At 38.2% G+C, this 19,598-nt stretch overlaps 1 protein-coding gene across 4 annotated transcripts in view; it reads right to left on the bottom strand.

The window, feature by feature from the left end:
- The window catches only part of WWC3 (WWC family member 3), a 98,751-nt gene that overhangs the window by 53,847 nt on the left and 25,306 nt on the right, over positions 1-19,598 (bottom strand). For all 4 annotated transcript variants that reach the window (XM_040662492.2, XM_040662491.2, XM_015273752.4 and 1 more), the window contains exons 2-4: positions 8,859-8,968; positions 3,826-4,029; positions 796-872 (exon numbers count right to left, since the gene is read on the bottom strand). In XM_040662492.2, the coding sequence (XP_040518426.2) occupies positions 796-872; positions 3,826-4,029; positions 8,859-8,968 (391 nt within the window). The remainder of the gene's footprint in view (positions 1-795; positions 873-3,825; positions 4,030-8,858; positions 8,969-19,598) is intronic.

Here is a 19,598-nt window from a genome sequence, read left to right on the forward strand (position 1 = left end):
CTAAATCCCATCTTACCAGTTAATGAAGAGAAAGGTGCAATTTAGAAAATAGGTTTAAAACTCAATGTTATAAACTGCTTTTTACAACCATTCATGACTACTATATCAATCTGTTCAGACTTCAAATCTTTGCAGCATAGGATCAATTTCTAAAGACAACTATTCTTCTTTCAGACAAGACAGTACTAAAACCATGGTTCTAGTTTGCTGGTTTTTTTAATTATTACTATTAATTATAACATTTTATCACAGAACTACCTAGAACTTTTGAAAGGCTTGCATTCCTTCCATCATCCCCCAAAAGCTTTGGATAAAAATCAGCTTAAAAGATCTACTTGGTCAGCATGTCTACTAACCTGTCAACGGACTTACAAACAAATGGCTAAGTCTAGAGCTCAATGACATCCATGGAACCCCACTGAAAATGGTAAATAAGAAAATACGAAGACAGTGGGTTTGAACTGTACTCCATCAAGGCTGAATTTCGCTGCAGAGTATTTACTGCTTATGGCAGTTTGCACAGAGAAAGGAACTTCTGAAAGCCTAGCCGAGTGTGCCTCTGTCATCTATGACAAAAACTTTATGCTTCTAACATGGAAAAAGCATTACTTTCCAAGTCACTGAAATGCAATAAATGCAGACTTCTTTTAATGTAGCAATAGGTCTGAGTATATTTTTATATTTTCTTTTCAAAAACACATGCAGCACCCAGCGTAACTGTCAACTGAAGCACACAGTCCCCCTCCCCTCCCCATGCCTAATTCACATTTTACAAAATTAAAAAACACAACTCACCCTGTCACGACGGCTGGCTATTTCTGCTTTAATCTGATATGGGTCATACTTGGTATTAGTTGAAAATCCAGAGAATGCTAAACAGATGGAAAACATTATTTTATATATTTTTTCTTCTTTACCACACTTGTTAAGATGTAGCACTGTTTAAAGGACTGTTGCATTCATTCTTTGTGTTACAAGTCACTTGTTTTTAAAATAATTCTCTCAGTTAAAGTGCAATCGAAGAATTATCTTTGGTCTGGTTGAAATTTCTTATTTAGTCCCAAGCAGAAAATAAATGAACTGTATATAGCAGCACTGCATATTGCTCAAAAGCCAGCAGCTTCCACTGAAGGATGGTGGCATTTACTGATGCAATAATTTGTGTAACATTAACAATTGTTCTCTGTTTTCTAAGTTCATTAACATTACAATAGGGACTAAGGTCAAAAAACTCATCAGGACAAAATTCCAACACTGAAATAGAGAAGTTGCTTCCTAAAGTAACAGTGTAGGGAACAGACGTGCAGCTCAACCTCTTGCAAGTGAGTTCTTAAAGCAGTATCTCTATAGCCAGGCAATGATTTCAAGCTATGACAGTATCAGCTAAACCCCAGACAGATGAAGTAAAAGTCCTAGAGCAGAGGCTGGGCAAGACCAACCATGATTTATTGAGTGAGCCATTCATGGCAGCACTGGCCTGCTGAAAAATGCCCGGTATGCAAGTGGATTGGGCTGTGCTGTTAGACCTACCATACTTTTGCAGAGCCAAAGGCTGCTGCTTTGAAACTCATATCCATGTCTGCATTTCACTGAGCCTTTCCACTCTCAAAAGAGCACTGCAATGCCGAGGTCATGTCAAGCGTGCAGGAACTTGCCAAAATGAGTAGTCATGCCTGGACTAATTCTTTAAATCCAGGATTTTCTATGGATTATTTATAATTTTTTTTTTTAAACACTGCTGATGACAACTGAGTCACAGAAGTGCTGCATGGGCACCTCCCTGCCAGCCCACGACCGCTGAGCTCATGCTGCCTCCCACTCATGAGCACACTGCACTGAGTCAATGACAGCACCCACAAGCAAAGGGATGGAAAACAGTTTGTGTACTTTCAGTTCTTTTAAGGCAACAGATTTAAACAAGTGGTAGTGAAGGCAGGAATATTCACAGTATAAGCACCCACCTTCGGCATTCTGATTGCACCCAAATTAGGAGTCAAAGAGTTCTGCACAGTAAGTGGAGAATTAAGCACCTCAGAGTGCACGGGAATGGCAAAATCAAGAAAAACAAATGGAGAAGCCTTGGGGAATCTCAAGTAGATGGTATGAATAATTGCCAAAGGGATTTAAAAAGAAAAAGAACTAACGAACCCATCACATTTCCTCAAAGCTGATGCATGTGACCTTAAAACAATATAAAATACATTTTCTCATCAAAGCAACTGAAAGGTTAGTTTTACAGTATCCTATCAATTCCACAGACACATGGACACACGTAGAAAATCTACCCAAAGAATGAGAAGGGAAGAAGTCATTTAATACAACATTCATGTCCATGCTACACGTATCTTCCCACTTTGCCATTTTCAGTCATATTTTGTTGGTGTTTCAAGCAAACTGTTTTTCTAAGCCATAAGAATCTTAAAAAGGTTATGGTTTTCTAACTTTTATCTTCCTCCAGAGAAGTTTCTTTCTGCACATTCACCTGAAATAAAATTCAACAGGATTGCCCACTGAACTGCTATGAATTTATTTTTTTAAAAAGAACTTCAAGTTCCTAGAAAAGTATTGGGACAAATTAGATTAAAAAAAAAAAAAAACACTGACAAAACAGTCTTTTTATCCCATTCCAAACTCTTTAAATAAGCATTTCATTTAAAAAAATCTTTAAAAAGTTAATTTTCTTAATAATTCTTAATAAATTTTCACATGAGAGCAAAAAATAAGACCAGTTACATCTGTTATGTCACAAATTAAAATACAGAAACGCCTCTATTTAAAATTAAATAAAAAGATGAGATAATTCCAGTTTATACAGTAAAGGAATAGTTGATGGGGACTGGCCAGGACCATCTGGAACACCTCACATCTTTCATTTAGGAGTTTTGCATATGAATAAATTCACTGAGATTAATAAATACAGAATCTAAACACTTATACCCCAGTGCCTACTTTGACCTCTCACGGTCATATTTCTTGAACTTTTTCAGAAAGGAGTAAGTAGAGATTCCCATACTTATCAAGTACTTGGAATTTACCAGCAGATGCTGCATTTGATCAATGGCTGTATGCACAGGCACTGAAAACCACCTGTGCACTGAAATCCCACTGTTTCCACACTGCTGGTGGGTGTCTCTATCTCATACCCTTCTCCTTAGAAGGGGATTGTTTTGACTCCTCAAAAACACCCCTTCTTTCTGCACCAGCCATCAGCAGTGACAGCAGTGCCACAACTTCAGAATTCAGAAGTGTTACTGTCTATTCCAAGCTGCCTCAGATATCAGAAGAATGAAAAGAGCAGGACATCAAGTCTCTGCAACCCAGTACCAACATTAGAGTCAGAGGCTGGCATCCAAGAACACTGACAAAACGTCATTTCCTACTTTATTGAAGGAATCTTTTGGTGTGACAGTTATTCTAACTGGTATCAGCAGATATACTTTTGACCACAGTGCCTTTTCCCTAAATCTTTTTTAAGCTAATACACTGACCACGGGTCTGCAGAAGGCTTCACTTAAGATGACAGTTTCAGTGCAGAATAATTGTGAACTTAAGAGGGAAAGTGGGTGGCTGGCCTTTCATCTTTGTTGCCTTTCATGAAGCATCAGTATGGCTGCCACCAAGATAGTCCTGTTTAATGTTAAAAAGTTATATTCCAGCAGACCTAACAGGAAACCAAAGGCCCTGAATAGCAGAGATAAAGGGCTGTGCCTCACTTCTGTCTTCAGAGCCTTCAATGAGAGGAGAATATGGCAGCGAAAACACTTTCTTACCCCATGTATTGTGTTATGTATTCATGATAAATCAAGAAAAGGACGGTAAACTCACAGCTCGCATAGGAACGGTTGTCATCCTCACACATTTTGTGCAATTGTTGATATTCTTCTTGGGCTAGTTCAAAACGCTGCTGCTTTATTTGGTAAATCTCTTTCTTGGCATTGAGTGCCTCCTGGGCAACTATTAAATATTCCTTTAGCATGCGTTCCTGCTCCCTTCTCCATTGCTCCCTTGGGTCTTCAATTTGTGTAAGCTCTAAGGAGAAAAACACACAATTTATAAGACCAATTTATCCCACAGTTTATCCCACAAAGGGCAAATGGTTTGGTTAAGGTCTGTTCTTCAGGTCTACATCACAGATTAAGAGTGACGTGCTCAAAAATCTGGATACAAAGTTTCTGAACAATTAGTTTGCCTAACACTACGGTGTTCAATATCACTCTATTCTGAGTGATTCTTCCAGAGTGGAAGAATAAGAAAATCCCTTTGAAATGTAAAAGGCTTTTACATTTGTTTTCTCTGGGCATGCTCTGGTTTGCAAAGAAAAGAATCTGTGTTTTTGCTCACTTTCCCTCGCAGCCAGCTTGAAAATTCTGAGGATTACCTAAAAACCCAGAACCACATAGGATACACAAGGTATCTAGAGACAGTTGGAACAACTTTAGAATATTACACATGAACTTCACACATTTAACATTCTGAAAGGCTAGTAACTACACCTGCCTAGAGAAGAATAAAGTAATTCAACCAAAAAGTTAGCATTTAAATCCCAAATCCAGAAGAGCATTTACATTGGCGTTTGTTTGTTAATTGAGAAACAGTGCTCTCATGCTTTCCCTTTCCAGAATTACAAAATCCTCATACTGAAGCAAGTAAAAAATTAAAAACAGTTTTCTAGTGCAAAATCTTTCTCATATAAATTGATTTTCAAAGCTACGACATTACAGCAACCTCTTCAGAGTTGCAGATATCTGAGGAGGACATCTGCAGTAATAATTAGCTCATTGTTTTGCCTTTGAGGTGATGCTCAAGCTAGCAAATACGTTTTGCATGAAGATGTCCACTGAAAGCGTCGTGTTTAAGGACACGTTAATTTCTGATGATGGAAGCTTTGATGGCAAGAAGTCGCTGCAGATGTTATGCCAGTGTTCAAAGCAGTGGGAGAAAGCGCAGCACAGTCAGAAGGCATACCTAGTCATTTTTTCCAAACTTTGTTTTTCGTAAGAGAAGAAAGCCAGTTATGTTTAGTATTTATCTTGCATGAAGTAATTCAGAATTTTGGTGCTCATGACTAAATGTGAAACTATAAAAGGTTGACCCTAGTGAATTAATAACTCGAATGGTGTCAAGGTTATGCTACTGGCTCTACCATTTACAAGCCATTTGAAAAGTAGACCGAAACATGAAGCTTGTTTATGAACAGTAATTCCAACAGAACTACTGTGTTCCCAACAACCTTTATTCAGCTGTAACTCTACTCACAACTCCTCACAGTGCAAAAGTATGAAGCTCATGCCTATAGTTCTGTCCTTTCTCCAATACGTTCTCTGTATCACAATGACCTTTCCAGCAGCACCTCCAGTTTCCAAAATGTCTCTGCTTCAACATCCACAACCTACTTCTGTAGTCCAGAGCAGGATGTGCTGTGACTTGTTCCAGTCTCCATAAATGCTTATGCGCCTACCTTCTGCATGCATAGGAAGCAAAAGAAAACTGCTGAGTTCACACCACAGCCCATCCTTTAGTGAGGGCATGATAATTTGCAACACTATCACATCCATCAGTGTTCCTGAAATTTGTGAATGTGATATTCCTAAAGCTACTACCCTGTGTGGAAACTATGCAAAAATAACTAGTGTTTATGAGACAGAAAAAATGTATCATAGTAAGCATCTCTTTTTGAATGGAAAATTAATAGTTCTACTGTTCGCTAAATTACATTGTATTGCACATTAAGCTTTGAGGTCCTATACTATAGGGTACGTCATCACTTTACAGATTACTTCAGAAGCCTTCTCAAAAGCTAGCAGCATTCTTCTGAGACAGAAAACTACTTCAGTACAGTAGTGACGTTCTCCTCTGTTTTATGAGTATGGAGTCTTCACTTTGCCCTGGATTTCTACATAAGTTTGTCATGTAATAACTGAAACTAAAGCTAAGTTGGATGGTAAAATTCATTTCCTTTGTTTCTTTGTACACGATGTATAAAAAAATACAAAACTATAGTAATTCAAGAACAGCCCCAGACAAATGCAGGGAATAGATTATTATTCCCCCACTGGGGAATGCCCAACTGGTTAAAGGAGACTTCAAAGGCTCTCAAGACACTGAGGAGGAGGGAAAGGAATTCTGTGGCTGGCAGCCGCCATGGTTTTTTAAGCAATGGTTGGACCAGAGCCAAGAGCAGCTTAGTAAGGGTGTCAACAAAGTACTGAATTTACAGAACAAGATGGAAATCAGGGTTGGAAGCACCGTTGAGATTTACTGAAGACTGTTCCTGGGGATTTTCAATATAAATGGGAAAATATTGCCCAGAAGCCTTTTTACTACTTTCTAGGTAAACAAACTTAGTAAGAGGCTTGAGAAAAAATGAGATGCATTACTGATTTCCTTTAAAAGTGATGCAGGCAAAAAGCTGAGGATACACAAAACATGAGAGTTCCTCAATAACCATAACTTTTAAAAGAAGCTATTTGAATCATCTCTGGCATTTTCTCAGAGAATTTCTTGGAACTGAAGCATTCCTGTTTTGCCAATTAGCACAGCTCCATTGTTGTTTAAAAGCATTTAAACCTGATCAGCCACTAAAGGCATCCCGAAAAGGTTTAAATAATCAACTTGTTTTCACTTGGAAGTTGCTTTTCAAGTATTTTAGACATAATTCAGAACATAATGCCAGGGCATCATTTCAGAAAAACATTTATTCATTGCTCTACCATCTCTGCCACCTGCCTGACATGGTCTCACGATGCACATGATTGCCTGCTCATTAGTTCTCACTTCTACAAATGAGGTTAATGTCATCTTGATTGGTACTTTTGTTGTCCACGGTTTAAAATTGGATCAGCTATCCCAGTAATTTCTGAGTAATGATTATCCAGCTGTAATATCAATTTTGTTTTCCCTCTGAATATAAATCTTGCTTGTATAAGCAAGCACTGTATTAGCCTAGGGGTGACAAACCCATTTTGCTATGACAGCTGAACTACCACTTAGGATAATATCTGTGGGCTGCAAGTAATTAGTTATCATGAAAGAGACAAATTTTGCAACCTGGTTAATTGCAGAATGATTCCTTTCACTCGGTTCAGCATTGGCCCTATGAAGTCTTTATTCATCTGTTCATATACTACCTTTGTTTAATTCATAGTAAGATTAGATGTACATTCTCAGACCCATTTGTATTAATCTTCTCTTCCTATGCCTTCCTGTTAAGCATTTGGGAATTTAATTTCTCTGTGCAAAGACCCTCTTCTAAAGTTTTTGCTCTGGATTGCACAGAAAAAAAAAAATGCAAGCCAGATCCGACATGCCTACAATGATTAATATCCTTACTGTAAGTTCAAACTTGATATCTGTGGTAAAACAGCTAATAACAAAGTCTGAAAAACAAAAGGGAGTGATTTCTTTTGCATGCAGTGGTGATTGTTATTCCTATCCACAATGTCTATTGCTAGAATCCTTTACTAACTCTTTGAGTCAGAGCATTGCAGTGGGAGTTCACGTTTTACCCATCATCTACAGCGGCTTCTAAAGCATTTTTAAAAGTTCATGGGAGTAACAGCTGCCAATACCCTCATGTTTTGTTTTGTTTCCAACATATGCCTTCATGTACCCATATACTGGTACAAATGCACTCTATTACTGTATACCCAGCACAAAGTTCACTTTTCATTTAATTTCAGCATTAACTGAAGTTACCACAACAGTTTAAACAGCTATCCTGAAACTACTATTTCTTTTAAATAGAGAAACGATCTGTATTTATCAACTTTCAGTTGGCTAGGATATCTGTCCTTGTGATCAGTGCATTAACAGCCCTTCTAAAATTATTATTCAATTTGTGACTCTGTTAATTTGTTAATTTCACAACAAATAAGCATCTGTGAGGATCAAACAATATCACATGAACATTTGTTATTCTGCTGTTGGTGGTGGGTTTGGTTTTTTTTTCTGTTTGCTTGCTTTAAATAAGTAACCGTTCAATCACAATACACAAATACTGCCAGTGATGGCAGGAAGACAAAAATTATTATACATTTTTATTTTTTAATTGACTAGATCTCAAGTAGATAGTATTGAGGTTGTTTTTACAGATTATACCATTTACCATTACTGTGACAGCTCACATAACCACTTTCTTCTTTCCTCCCTCCCCACCAACTGCCAGTTCCCATAATATTGAAAACATTCACTCATTGGTGATAAGAAGCTTAATGATAGCAACACAGCAGCAACAGCAACAGCAGTACAAAGCTGTAAAGATAAGCCATACTACTTTAAAACTAGAACTGGAAAATTTGCCCAACAGGAGTGATATAAAGCTCAGCAACAGTCCAAAAGGGGAAATGATGGATATCATTCCCATTCTCAAAGGGTCGTCTGTTGTATTTTGTGACAGTACTTTAAAAGTGTAAAATATAGGCTGCGTAAGAGTGGATGACACTACTGACACTACTGGTGCTTCTGATTAAAAATCAGCACTCCTCTCTCAGAACACATTTTGTTTTTCAAGATAGAAGAGTCAAGCATCGATCACTAGAAAGCCATGAAATGCAAGAGTATAGCATGGAAATTTCAGTATATGCAGAAAGCAACAAAATTACCGACTGTTCATAGTTTGACAAAGCAAAACAAAGCAACTTTATGCACTATATCTCTGTCATCAATTATAAAATTCCTTACAAAGGAAAGAAGGGCTGTGCCCCCATTTAAAAGATGATGAAACAGATAGTGCAAGAAATTACTTGTATACATTCTCTTGCTGTAACATGAGTTGCATAAATGGTATCGGAAACAAAGATAGTGCCATCAGTTAACATCAGCTTGCTGGTGTTCCTAAAAATAATCACCCATCTACTCACGATTTATGTGGTCCATATAATACACTCCAATCTGTTGATCGTAAACAGTTTCCCATCCTAAAGGAAGCTCATCACCAACACAGTCAGCAAACGTCAATGGCTTTGTAATCCTGTAAAAAGAAAAATAATGTAAATGAATACAAAAGATGCAGTTTACAGTGCCATGTCTTTATATGTTTTGAAGATAACACCATGATCTGATCACAAAACAGTTACGCTGCTTAGGAATGTGCTAATAATCACAAACATACAGTTTCAAAATAAATTTCATTTCAATATGCTGACAGATACTCCCCAAACAAGTAAGACAAGCTTCTCCCTTCAAGTTTCTATGTTTAACAATTTAATTACAATGGCATGCAGTTCTGCCAGTTTTTCTCCCATACTGCAAAGAACACAAATATGAAAGCTGGAGTTTGTCACTGCTAAGAAATACCAGAAGCCTTATAGGCTTTATCCTCTTTATGATGTCAAAGCAGTATAATTGTTTGGCCTTAAAAAATTAAAACAAAAACAATAACACTATAACACATTTCTTTTCAATTATGCGTTTCCAACTATTAATTATATTCTTTTGGTCCTGAGCCATTCAAATTTCTTCCTCTCCCCCGAAGCAGAAAGGAGGGAAAACAAGCCATTCCAGTGGTCCAGTGGGTACACCAGAAATCACTACCAAAATCTATGTAACTTCACACAGTAAGCAGAACAATTACATTAACCCACCTTTTAAAACTATTTCAGTACTTTTCAGATTAAAGTGTTTAAAACTGAGGGTAGTAGGATAGATACATATTTATCCTCACTAGTTTACAACTGCGATGTTTTCATCAGTTCTTTACAACAGTGCAAAGATTGAGTTACTTACATCAAATACAAAAAGAGTTTGATGGATTCTCAAACACTTATAAACAATTTAATAAAAGGAACATGTGCATAAACCCATGCAGCACAATTCAGAGATTTTCCATTACTGACAAATACACAGTTCATGTCATGTTCTCATGTAAACGCAAAACTGCTGTATTAGAGAAAGATGTTGCTATGGGCTGGCATATGCATTCTTTCAGTAATTAATCTAGCAGTCAGGCAGGCCAAACAAACGCTGAAATACTTCTGATCTCCCTGGTGTTCAGTCACATATTAAAGATACAGCGTGCAGCATTTTCCCTTAAACTCTCACGGTTTTGTTCTGAAGACATCATGTTTACAATTTCTCAAAGCAGTCTAGACATCAGTTCCTAAATTACCACTCTATAGACGAGATTTTCTTTGGAACAAGTTATGAGACATGCTTGCCTATTATACAAACACACCCTCACCCTTTATTCCTACATAAAACCTGCACGTTATACTCTAACCTTTCACACTACAAGCAGTTTAATTCATCACTCTCCACGGTCCCATCACTGCTCCAGCTACCAGAGAAAGTGTAATGCTTTCTTACTGGAGAAGGACAACCAAAGAAAGTCAATGCATCTGGCCTAACCAGTTTTCATTCCAATGTTATAAAGCATGCGTGAACAGTTTAATTAATGGTTTTGCAGGAAACTTTATAAGAAAAAGGACGTATAAAAAGCTGTCTTTCAGACGTGCAGAATATTAACTCGATGTTGCTCATTTTAAATCACATCCAAAGTTGCTCCAATTTGGTCTTCTTTCAGACAGAGCATGATATAACTTTGATTCACAATTGAGTCACATTCAGACACATGTAGGTGGAACCTTCACTCAACTGGTCAGAGCACACAGAGTTTAAAATAAGAATGGAAAGTTTCTCCCTGTGTTTTGCACTGATTTAACTAAGTCAACTGAAAAAACACATTTCTTGTTCGACGAGCACAACTGCAGAATTCCTCCGGCACCAGCCTCCATATTAAATGCTCCTGGCCATTGGATTTACAGCTGAGGTATAAGTAACAGTCATCCAAGAGGGCCAATTTTGCACATGTCAAAGAGTCGATCATAAATTCAGATTGCTCACCTAAGTCTTCATTATCTTTAAATCTTTACCCTTTCCAGAAGTAATGATACTCTTCAGTCACTAGATACTCATTATTTTGGAACTCAGAAACCCTTCAAAAGCAGATACTGAAATACATAGCAACGCTTCTATCACCAAACTAAACTGATGGAGCAACCTTTGAGCATAGTCTTGCTCTCCCGTCTAAATCTGTCCAAATTATATGTTTTCCTTAAGCAGTAGTAGAAGCGTGGTACTTGTATGCAGTAAAACAGATATTTCTGAAAACCCAAGTTTTATTAATGCTTTCTATATCAATTAGAGCTAAACAGAATACAAACTGCAAAATAAATCTCAAAAGGTGAGTATAATGGTTTCTGATTACAAGGTGTTTATACTCTTCCTTGCCAATTTATGCTGTACCTTTATCCATTACACATACCCAGGAGGCTTCTGTAATCCATTACTGCAGCTTTCTGAATATAAAACAGCCAGAGGAACATCTTGAATTAGTTCATGGCAGAGTGGGTGGGAGGGAAAGCAACACACAGTGACAAAATACCATTTTAGATAAATTACAGCAAAACTGTTCTCAGCTCTAATATACTTTGCTAACAATCTAATTTCAAACCCACAGGTCCCAGGAAAATTCACCCTTTAAATAATAGCAAAGCACTTCTCGGTTTGAAGAAAAGGTATATTTCAACTCCCAAACCACAGTTCAACTGCTAATACAGGGCAGCAATTTTGTTTTGGAAGTTTTGGAGCTTTGGAAACAGAACTAGATCACTAAAAACACAGCACTTCAGGAAATTCTCAAAGAGTTCCTCAGGCCACCCATGGCACATAAGAGGGGCCTGGCTGCTTGAGAGATCTCTAGGTCTGACTGAGCAAAAACTCCAAAATTTTTGGAGAAACCAAATGCAAACAAACAGAATGTGCTTTTGCAAGATCTTGACCAGAAAATCAAAAAGGCATTTCCAAAGTAGAAACTCCACAGCATACCAGCTGCCATCTCTCAGACAATACCTACGTGCTTAAACCAGAATTTCTCAGTCAATAAAAGAGAAGGCTGCGATCTTCCACCACCGAAAGGCAGCCTACAAACAGGAGGGGAGTCAACTCTTTATGTGGGTAGATGATGGCAGTGCAAGGAGAAATGGTTTTAAGTTGAAGGAGGGAAGATTTAGGTTGGATAACGGGGGAAGTTCTTTACCAAGAGAGTGGTAGGGTGCTGGAACAGGCTGCCCAGAGCAGTTGTGGATGTCCCATCCCTGGAGGTTTTCAATGCCAAAATGCATGGGGCGCTGGGCAGCCTGGTCTGGTATTAAATGTGGAAGTTGGCAGCCCTGCCTGTGGCAGGGGGTTGGAGTTTGATGATCCTTGAGGTCCCTTCCAACACAAGCCATTCTATGATTCTATGACTTTGTGCCTAAATGACACCCAGGGTACCCTGGTCTTCTAAGCTTGGGCCAAGATTGAGAGGAAAATATCAACCCCGAAGGCTACAGTTCGTAGGTTTTGAAAATGTACCCAGTTCTCAATCAAAGCAATCATTTGCATGGAATGAATGGAAGGAGAGAAGAACAACTGTCAACAGGGCTTTGGTTTTGCTTCTGATTTTGGATAGGTCCAAAGCAAAGCCAGAAAACATCTATCAAAATTTGATATTCCTCAACAAATAAGTAGGAGAAACAACCTCTTAAGGCCGATCTTGATTTGAAGCACAGCTGTTTGGGATAATTATTTTTGCCTGACAAACCCATGTTATAGGCTAGGAAACTGTATTAATCCATACCACAGATCTGAAAAATAAAATGCAATTTGTAAATAAGTAACAGGATAACTAGAAAGAATTAGCCATTCTGACAAACCTAGCAATAGTTTATCTGAAGTAAAGAACTGCACCTATTATTGAAGAGCCACAAGACAGGAAACGGGAGATAAGACAAGAAAGGGGAGATAAGACAAGAAACCATGTGCGTGCCTAAGGTTCTTCTGCCATAGTTTTTTTCTAACCTCCTTCCAAACATGCCTTTAAATTACACCCTTTGTCATAAACTTCAGCTAATCCTCTTGCCTTGCACTGCAGCTTGTATCTCCCCCAGTATCGGAAGCAAAAGAAGAAATCAAGAGTCTGAAAAAAGAGCAGAAGGCTATTTTGTTGTTTCACAGTTGGGGGGGGAGAAGGGCAAGAGTGGCTGTTTGCCTTTAGAAGTCACCCTCCCATCCTGAAGGGTACCCCGGGGCCTGAGGACTTCTCTGGAGAAGGAAGCCCTGAGGTCACCCATACCCTGCTCATAGGGCCCTCCAGAAAGGCCTCCAGCAACTGAGTACACACACATAATGTATATATCCTGCTGGTGCCAAGGCCCGGCACTGTCACAATAGCTCAAAAGCAGAGCCATCTACCAGGTGACATCACCACAGTCTGAGGCAGGTGTCACCATGAATGCTGGGCCTCTCTCCGAGCTCTCACTGTCCATCCTACACAATGGATTAAGTGACATCTCCATATCATAAGAATAAGCTGGATTTCAAAACAAGGTTGGGCGATTACATATGGCTTAGTCAAAAGCACAATGAAATGTTATCAAATGTTACGTACAGATAAAACTTTTTTAATCCAAATGATATACATCTTCATTTTACCACTTAACCCAATCTCACATTGAGAATAAAGTAACTTTCTGAACATCTGCTTAACACGTAATTAAAATAAATCCACAGTACAGAAGGCCAAATGGAATCTTGCACAAATGAGATTCTGTGCTTGGAACAAAGACTTGAAGAAGGTAACTTGCATTCAAAAGTCACTGCTGGGACATACTTCCCCTAGAAATAGAACACTACCCTGCAGCAAGGAAATAATAGCACTAATTCTTCTAAAGGTCACTTCAAACTCAGTCATTTTAGGACTGCACTGTATTTTGCAGTAATTTACATTCTTTTTAAAGCAATAAGCACATGAGAAGAGTGCTACTAGCATCGTTTCAGTATATTTCAGTCAAAGTTTTATATAGTAACATAAGTGGAAGCATACTTTAACTTACAAAATAAGGCACAAAACAGAATTAATAATCTACTATAATGAATCAACATCTTTATGCATGGATAAAAAAATGTCTGGTTACTGTTAGATAACTTTTCTATTTTAATGAAAACAGCAGTTAACTGTCTTTAACACGCTGTATTCCAAACTTGGACAACCTACGCTGAAACAGCTGACAAGCATCTCACCCTCACCAACACCTGACCACTGTCTCCCAAGCCCCAAGCCACTGTTTGCCAGTGTTTACAATCATGGAAAATACCGGCAACAGGTCCCTCTAACCCCAGCCTAGGATTTACAGTGCTGCAGGACTTGGCTAAAAACAGATCTAACATCCATCCAACAGGACAGCATGGACGGTGACCTCATAAGCCATCTTAGCCCTCAGTCTGTTGAGGTCCTTGTTTTACAGTCACCTAAGCTTATGTGGAACAGCACCACAGGATCAAGAAGTGGAACACAAGCAATTATACACATTGCCTCTCAAATGTGATCTGCAGGAAAAGGTTCTTACTACCATACATCCATGAATGATACTAAGTACAAAACAAGAGGATTCATTGCAAAGACCAGGTTCTGTGAGCAGGATATCATTGTTACCAGCACTGGCTGCTTTCATAGCATGTAATGCAAAAGTACAGCAAGAGAAGTAAGTGGTAGACAGCTATTTCTCTCATTTTCCCTCTCCACATTTTTTTTAAATCTCATTAACACTTTGCCATTATACACCAAGTGTGCTTTCTGCTACATACAATCCAAAGTAGGATAGGTAACCAGAAATATTCTGAGATAAGTTACACATTTGTTTTTTAGATAAGCTTACGTTTGGCTATTTTAAACACCTACAAGAAACTTACCCAACTTACCCTTCTATTCTCCTTTCTGTTCAACGTTACAGAAGCAGTAAGCAATTACTAACAAGCAACAACAATACACTTATTTTTCTCCTTTATCATACTTCCAAAAATCAAAGCAGCTAAGAAATATTCGGTTACTCTGTTGAAATACAAAAGAGTATGTATGTGACTTCCAGTTATAGCTCTCATAAAACTTATGTGGCTGTTCAGTAACTGCTGAAATATGCCATACAGCCAAGTTTTCCAAGCAGCTATACATTTCTGAGCAGTAGCTACGACCAAATTCAGGACACAAATATTATGCTAAATTCTTGCTGAAAATACACCAGTATTTCATCAAGACAAGCAAAGTTCTTCAAAAACCACAGATGGGTTAAAAGTCAGCTTTTTAAGAAAACTGCTTTTGTTTCTATTATTTACTGTCTTTACAGAGGCTAAACAAGAAAAAAAACAGGGGCAGATGGGTTAAGTAAGGCTGCCTGTGAGCACTTTAAAACATGTTTTGTTTGGGTATGCACAGACAGGCTGAAGTTATGGGGAACAAAGCAGCTGGCCAGAGTCTGAGATCAGCAGCAGGGCAGAGGCAGCAGCTGGAGGGCTGAAGCCTGGGCAGGTGACCTGACATCTCGAACCAGAAAACAGTTGGAAGGAAAAGGAAGGCCAGTAAGAGGCCTGCAGACGCTGAAAAAGAGATGAAAATCAAACGCCTAAATTGAAGGATAGGGAAAATTGTTTAAGAACAACCAGAAGAACGGATCTTGAAATGTGCTTTCTGTGAAGACGCATTTATGAGCATATTTATATATAACTGGGAGGGTAACCTGGCAGCAGCTCAACACCACATAGCCATTTGCTCAATTACCACAGGTGAAATGGGGGAAGAGAACTGGAAACAAAACAGAACTCATGGGCATGCTTCCATCACTCACCAACAACCAAACGTCAGTGTGCTATTAACGCTGCTTTTAGAGGTCATTTCCAACTTCAGTGATTCTATCTCTAGAGTAACACAAAAGCAAAAACAGAAGGTCTTCACAGCTGCTGTCCCGTCCCATCTACTACGTTCTCACTAACCTCACACATCCTACATCCAAAAAGATTATGAGTGTTTGCTGACAAGCTTGTTACCTTAAATCTGACCTTGCTAGACTACATTGTTCATCAAAACTTTGAAGTCAGATTTTTCTGACAGCCACTGGTTAACTTAAGCTTCCATACATTTGCTACAGTTTGCTTTGCCCTCCTGAAAGCCGCCTCCCCTCTTCAGCCCTTTTATTTATCTTTCTTCAGCAACTAGTCAGCCCGGGAGTAAATGTGTAATATCTATTTACTAATTTACATCACATACCACCATTACAGTGTCATGTGGCAGAGATAAGGCTTAACTTAAACATTCCTCGACAAAAACAGCACTGAAAATCATTTCTGTGAATACACTATAGCTTTAGTCAAGACTCAGCAAAACTGAGGTTACCCATTAATCTTCAGCCTGAAGCCAACATGTAGTTGCAGATGCACAGAGGTTAGCACTAGAACCTTGGGATACATGCACAATTATAGTCTGCTGAGGTCTACAGCTGTTTATTATCAAAGAAAACCCTTTTCATATACTGAGAATGCTCATCATGCTAGAAAACAGGTCAACTAACACGATGCTGATGGTATTTTATACTTCTGCAGTCTGAGAGAAGAATACACTACAGCCAAACTATACTTAACTACTAGTGTTCCCAAGAGGTAAGTTTAATGATATTAAAAACAGACATCTGTCATGTCAATATGCACAAACACGCTCAGCACTCCTATGAAAAAAGTATCAAGTAATTTGATGTCTTAAAATATTTTAAGTACCAATCGTCCTAAAACTTGCTATACCTGGAGTATGTTCAATTGAACTTTATTGAAATTAATTTCATGGAATTATGTCCAGCAATAATTATTACTCAATTACACCTAAAAAATACAATACACATTTTAAAAGTTACCAAAAACAGTTTCTAGAGAAATAAAGCAGAAACCGACTAACAATGGGAGGAAAAAGTAAATGCAACCGAACTAAGTATAAAACAATGGTTGGAAAAAATATATATTCAAGAGACCATTCTTTTCAAGTCTCAGAACAAAGTGATGTGTAGATAAGTGCCAAAGGACTCAGCATACCATGACTTCACATACATCCTATTAAAAACAAATTGTGAGGTAAAACAGTAAACAAATGTCTCACACTCAGAAAATTCTATACTGTCAGCAAATATTAGAAATTCAAGATTTTCTCATTTGAACTTTTGAGAACGGCTTCACTCATTCTCCATCCTCCTCATAAACAATGCTATACGTATCCTATAAGTTTCCTAAAAGTACCATGTATGGCATTTCTCAAACTCCTTTAGTTACCGCATTCCTGCAAGTTTTATAGGCTCCCACACCATTTCTGCTAATGTCTTCTAACATGCACTGCCACACACTCACTGCCTGCCCCCCCTTGCTGGGCACACATGGGGCCATCAGACAGGGCATCCCATGGTGTTCCAGCAAGCCCTGTCCAGATCCACAAGACAGGCTTTCCAGACTGCTGCTTTAGTCATCAAACTCCATCAACAAAGCAATACTTGATGTAGGAGTGAGTGAGGGCAACCAACGTGACACACGCACACAATCTAAGGGCACCATTTCAGTAGTTCTCCTGAAGATTTAATAAGTTTGACATAACTTTAAGCAACCGGAGTGGAAATATGTTGACATAATCTTTGATGCTTTTGGTTTCAGTCTCAATTTCTTGCAATATGTGGCAGTCACCTCATTATTCAACTTTCCTTTTACTTTTTTTGCTCCTCCACAAGGTAGAGACCCTTAGTCAAGCAGATATGGGCATATGCTTCAGCTGCATAGAGGTGGTGATGGACGGCTCATTAGTGAATATTCTGTATGTTAACACACACATAGAAAACCTCAATTCAACTGCATAAAAGCTCCAGTAAATCATATTTTAACTATTGTTATAGAAACAGTTAGTGGTTACCTTCAAGACACTAAAGGTGGTCTGAAGATAAACTCATTAAGGAAAAATGTGCTTAAAATTCCATGATGTTCCAAATTTATCAGCAGATCTAAAAAAGACTGCATCGCCCTAAAATCTTTGCCCTTTTATACAATTGGAGCAATTGCCTCTTTGCTAGAAACAAATAAAAAATAAAATTAAAAACATTACTTCTTTAAATCCCTGCAACAGCAATATTGCAGCTTTCCAAATATGCTCATCTCCTACAGTCCCTCTTAATTTCGAACATGCAAACTAATGCAGTGTATTCTGCAATCAATTCAGTGACTTAGCAATACATTCTCAAAAAAAGACAGTTATGCAGATTTATGTTCACGTGAAGATTTGCAAGAGATTGAAGTTATGAAGTTTGATGTTGCTGTTTCTATGGTTGCCAGCAGTTACACAATGCACTGTATTTCAATTTCAAGCTAGATCAATAAAGTACAATAAGAAAAACAAAAACAAGACAACCTGCTCAAACTCCAAATTAATAATATTTAGAAATATTAGGAAAACTTTATTTTTCAGTACGTGATACTAAATCAAAAACCAAATCAATACATCAAGTATTTTTAGAGCATCAAATTTCAGCACAACAAAAAATCGGAAAAGAAAAAGAAAAATCAATCAATGAGAGAAATTACAACTACAGTAGAGAGCACATGTTCTTAGATCTACACTGATGTTAAATTTGTACATAAGTGAACATCCACATGTAGCAACTACCTCTTCATCAAAATAGCGGTGGAAACTAGATTAAATTTCAAGAGTAACGTGCTGATGAGACTTCGACGGTAGATGGCCTCCTCTTCTTCCTCTCCACCTCTCATGACTGAGAAAGTTAAAAATAGAGGCTTCCGTTTCCGTAGATTATTTCACTTTAAACTTTTCTAGAGCACTGAAATTAGCTACTTTGCCAGCTTCCTACATTTGTGTTGGAAAAGGAGTGTTAAAAACATGCTTCCATTTACAGCAACTCAGGAAATCAACTTCTGTGGTTTGTTTTGTTTGTTATTGTTTGCACATGACAAATCCCTCTAGAAGGTATGGGTGCCTCTTAGAAAGTGTCCCTTTGGATACTGCTCACCCAGAGGCACCTTGCACTGCAGACTTAACATATTTTGTCGGTAATCTTGCTTACACTTCAGTATTTAAGCATTCCTTTGCAATTAATCAACACAGATATTTTGGGGGCATAGCTTTCAATTCTCCATCCAAGAGCAGCTCCAGGAAAACCTATCTTCTCTGAGGAAGAGAGAAAGAGTCCCAGAAAGCCAGCTACTGACCCCTTCTTCCATGGCCCTCAGCCTTCAAAGAAGTCAGAAGCCATGGGAAGCCTCTGACTTCCATTGTCACAGCACAGTGTGGTCCCAGCTGACCAGGTCCATATTTCAAGGTCAGAAAGAACCACTGTCATCAACTAATTGACCTTCTGCATAACATTGGCCACAAAACTCTAGCTGGTAATTCTTGCATCTAGCCCAACATCTTGTGGTTGACCTAGAGCATATTTTCCATATTGGTTAAGAGCGGTGTTAGTTTACATTGAAAAAGATGTACATTGCAGAATAAGTATCTGAACTGCTCATCTGGAAGTATTGCATTAAAAAAAAATAGCAGGAACTCAAATACTGGTCTTGTATAAAGTTATATCATCTACATCACCTTAATGCAGTGCCAACCATCCATTTGGAAGCCTGGTGTGCTTTGTAAAGCATTACCTCATTAGGAAATTTTTTGATTGCTTTTCATTTTGCTAGACTGAAATTGTTCTCACTGAAGTTCTCTCTCCCGCAGGGCATGTCTCATTCTCATCTCTGGTGAGGAGTTT

Source organism: Gallus gallus, chromosome 1 (genome assembly GCF_016699485.2).
Source record: "Gallus gallus isolate bGalGal1 chromosome 1, bGalGal1.mat.broiler.GRCg7b, whole genome shotgun sequence".
Lineage (NCBI taxonomy): Eukaryota > Metazoa > Chordata > Aves > Galliformes > Phasianidae > Gallus > Gallus gallus.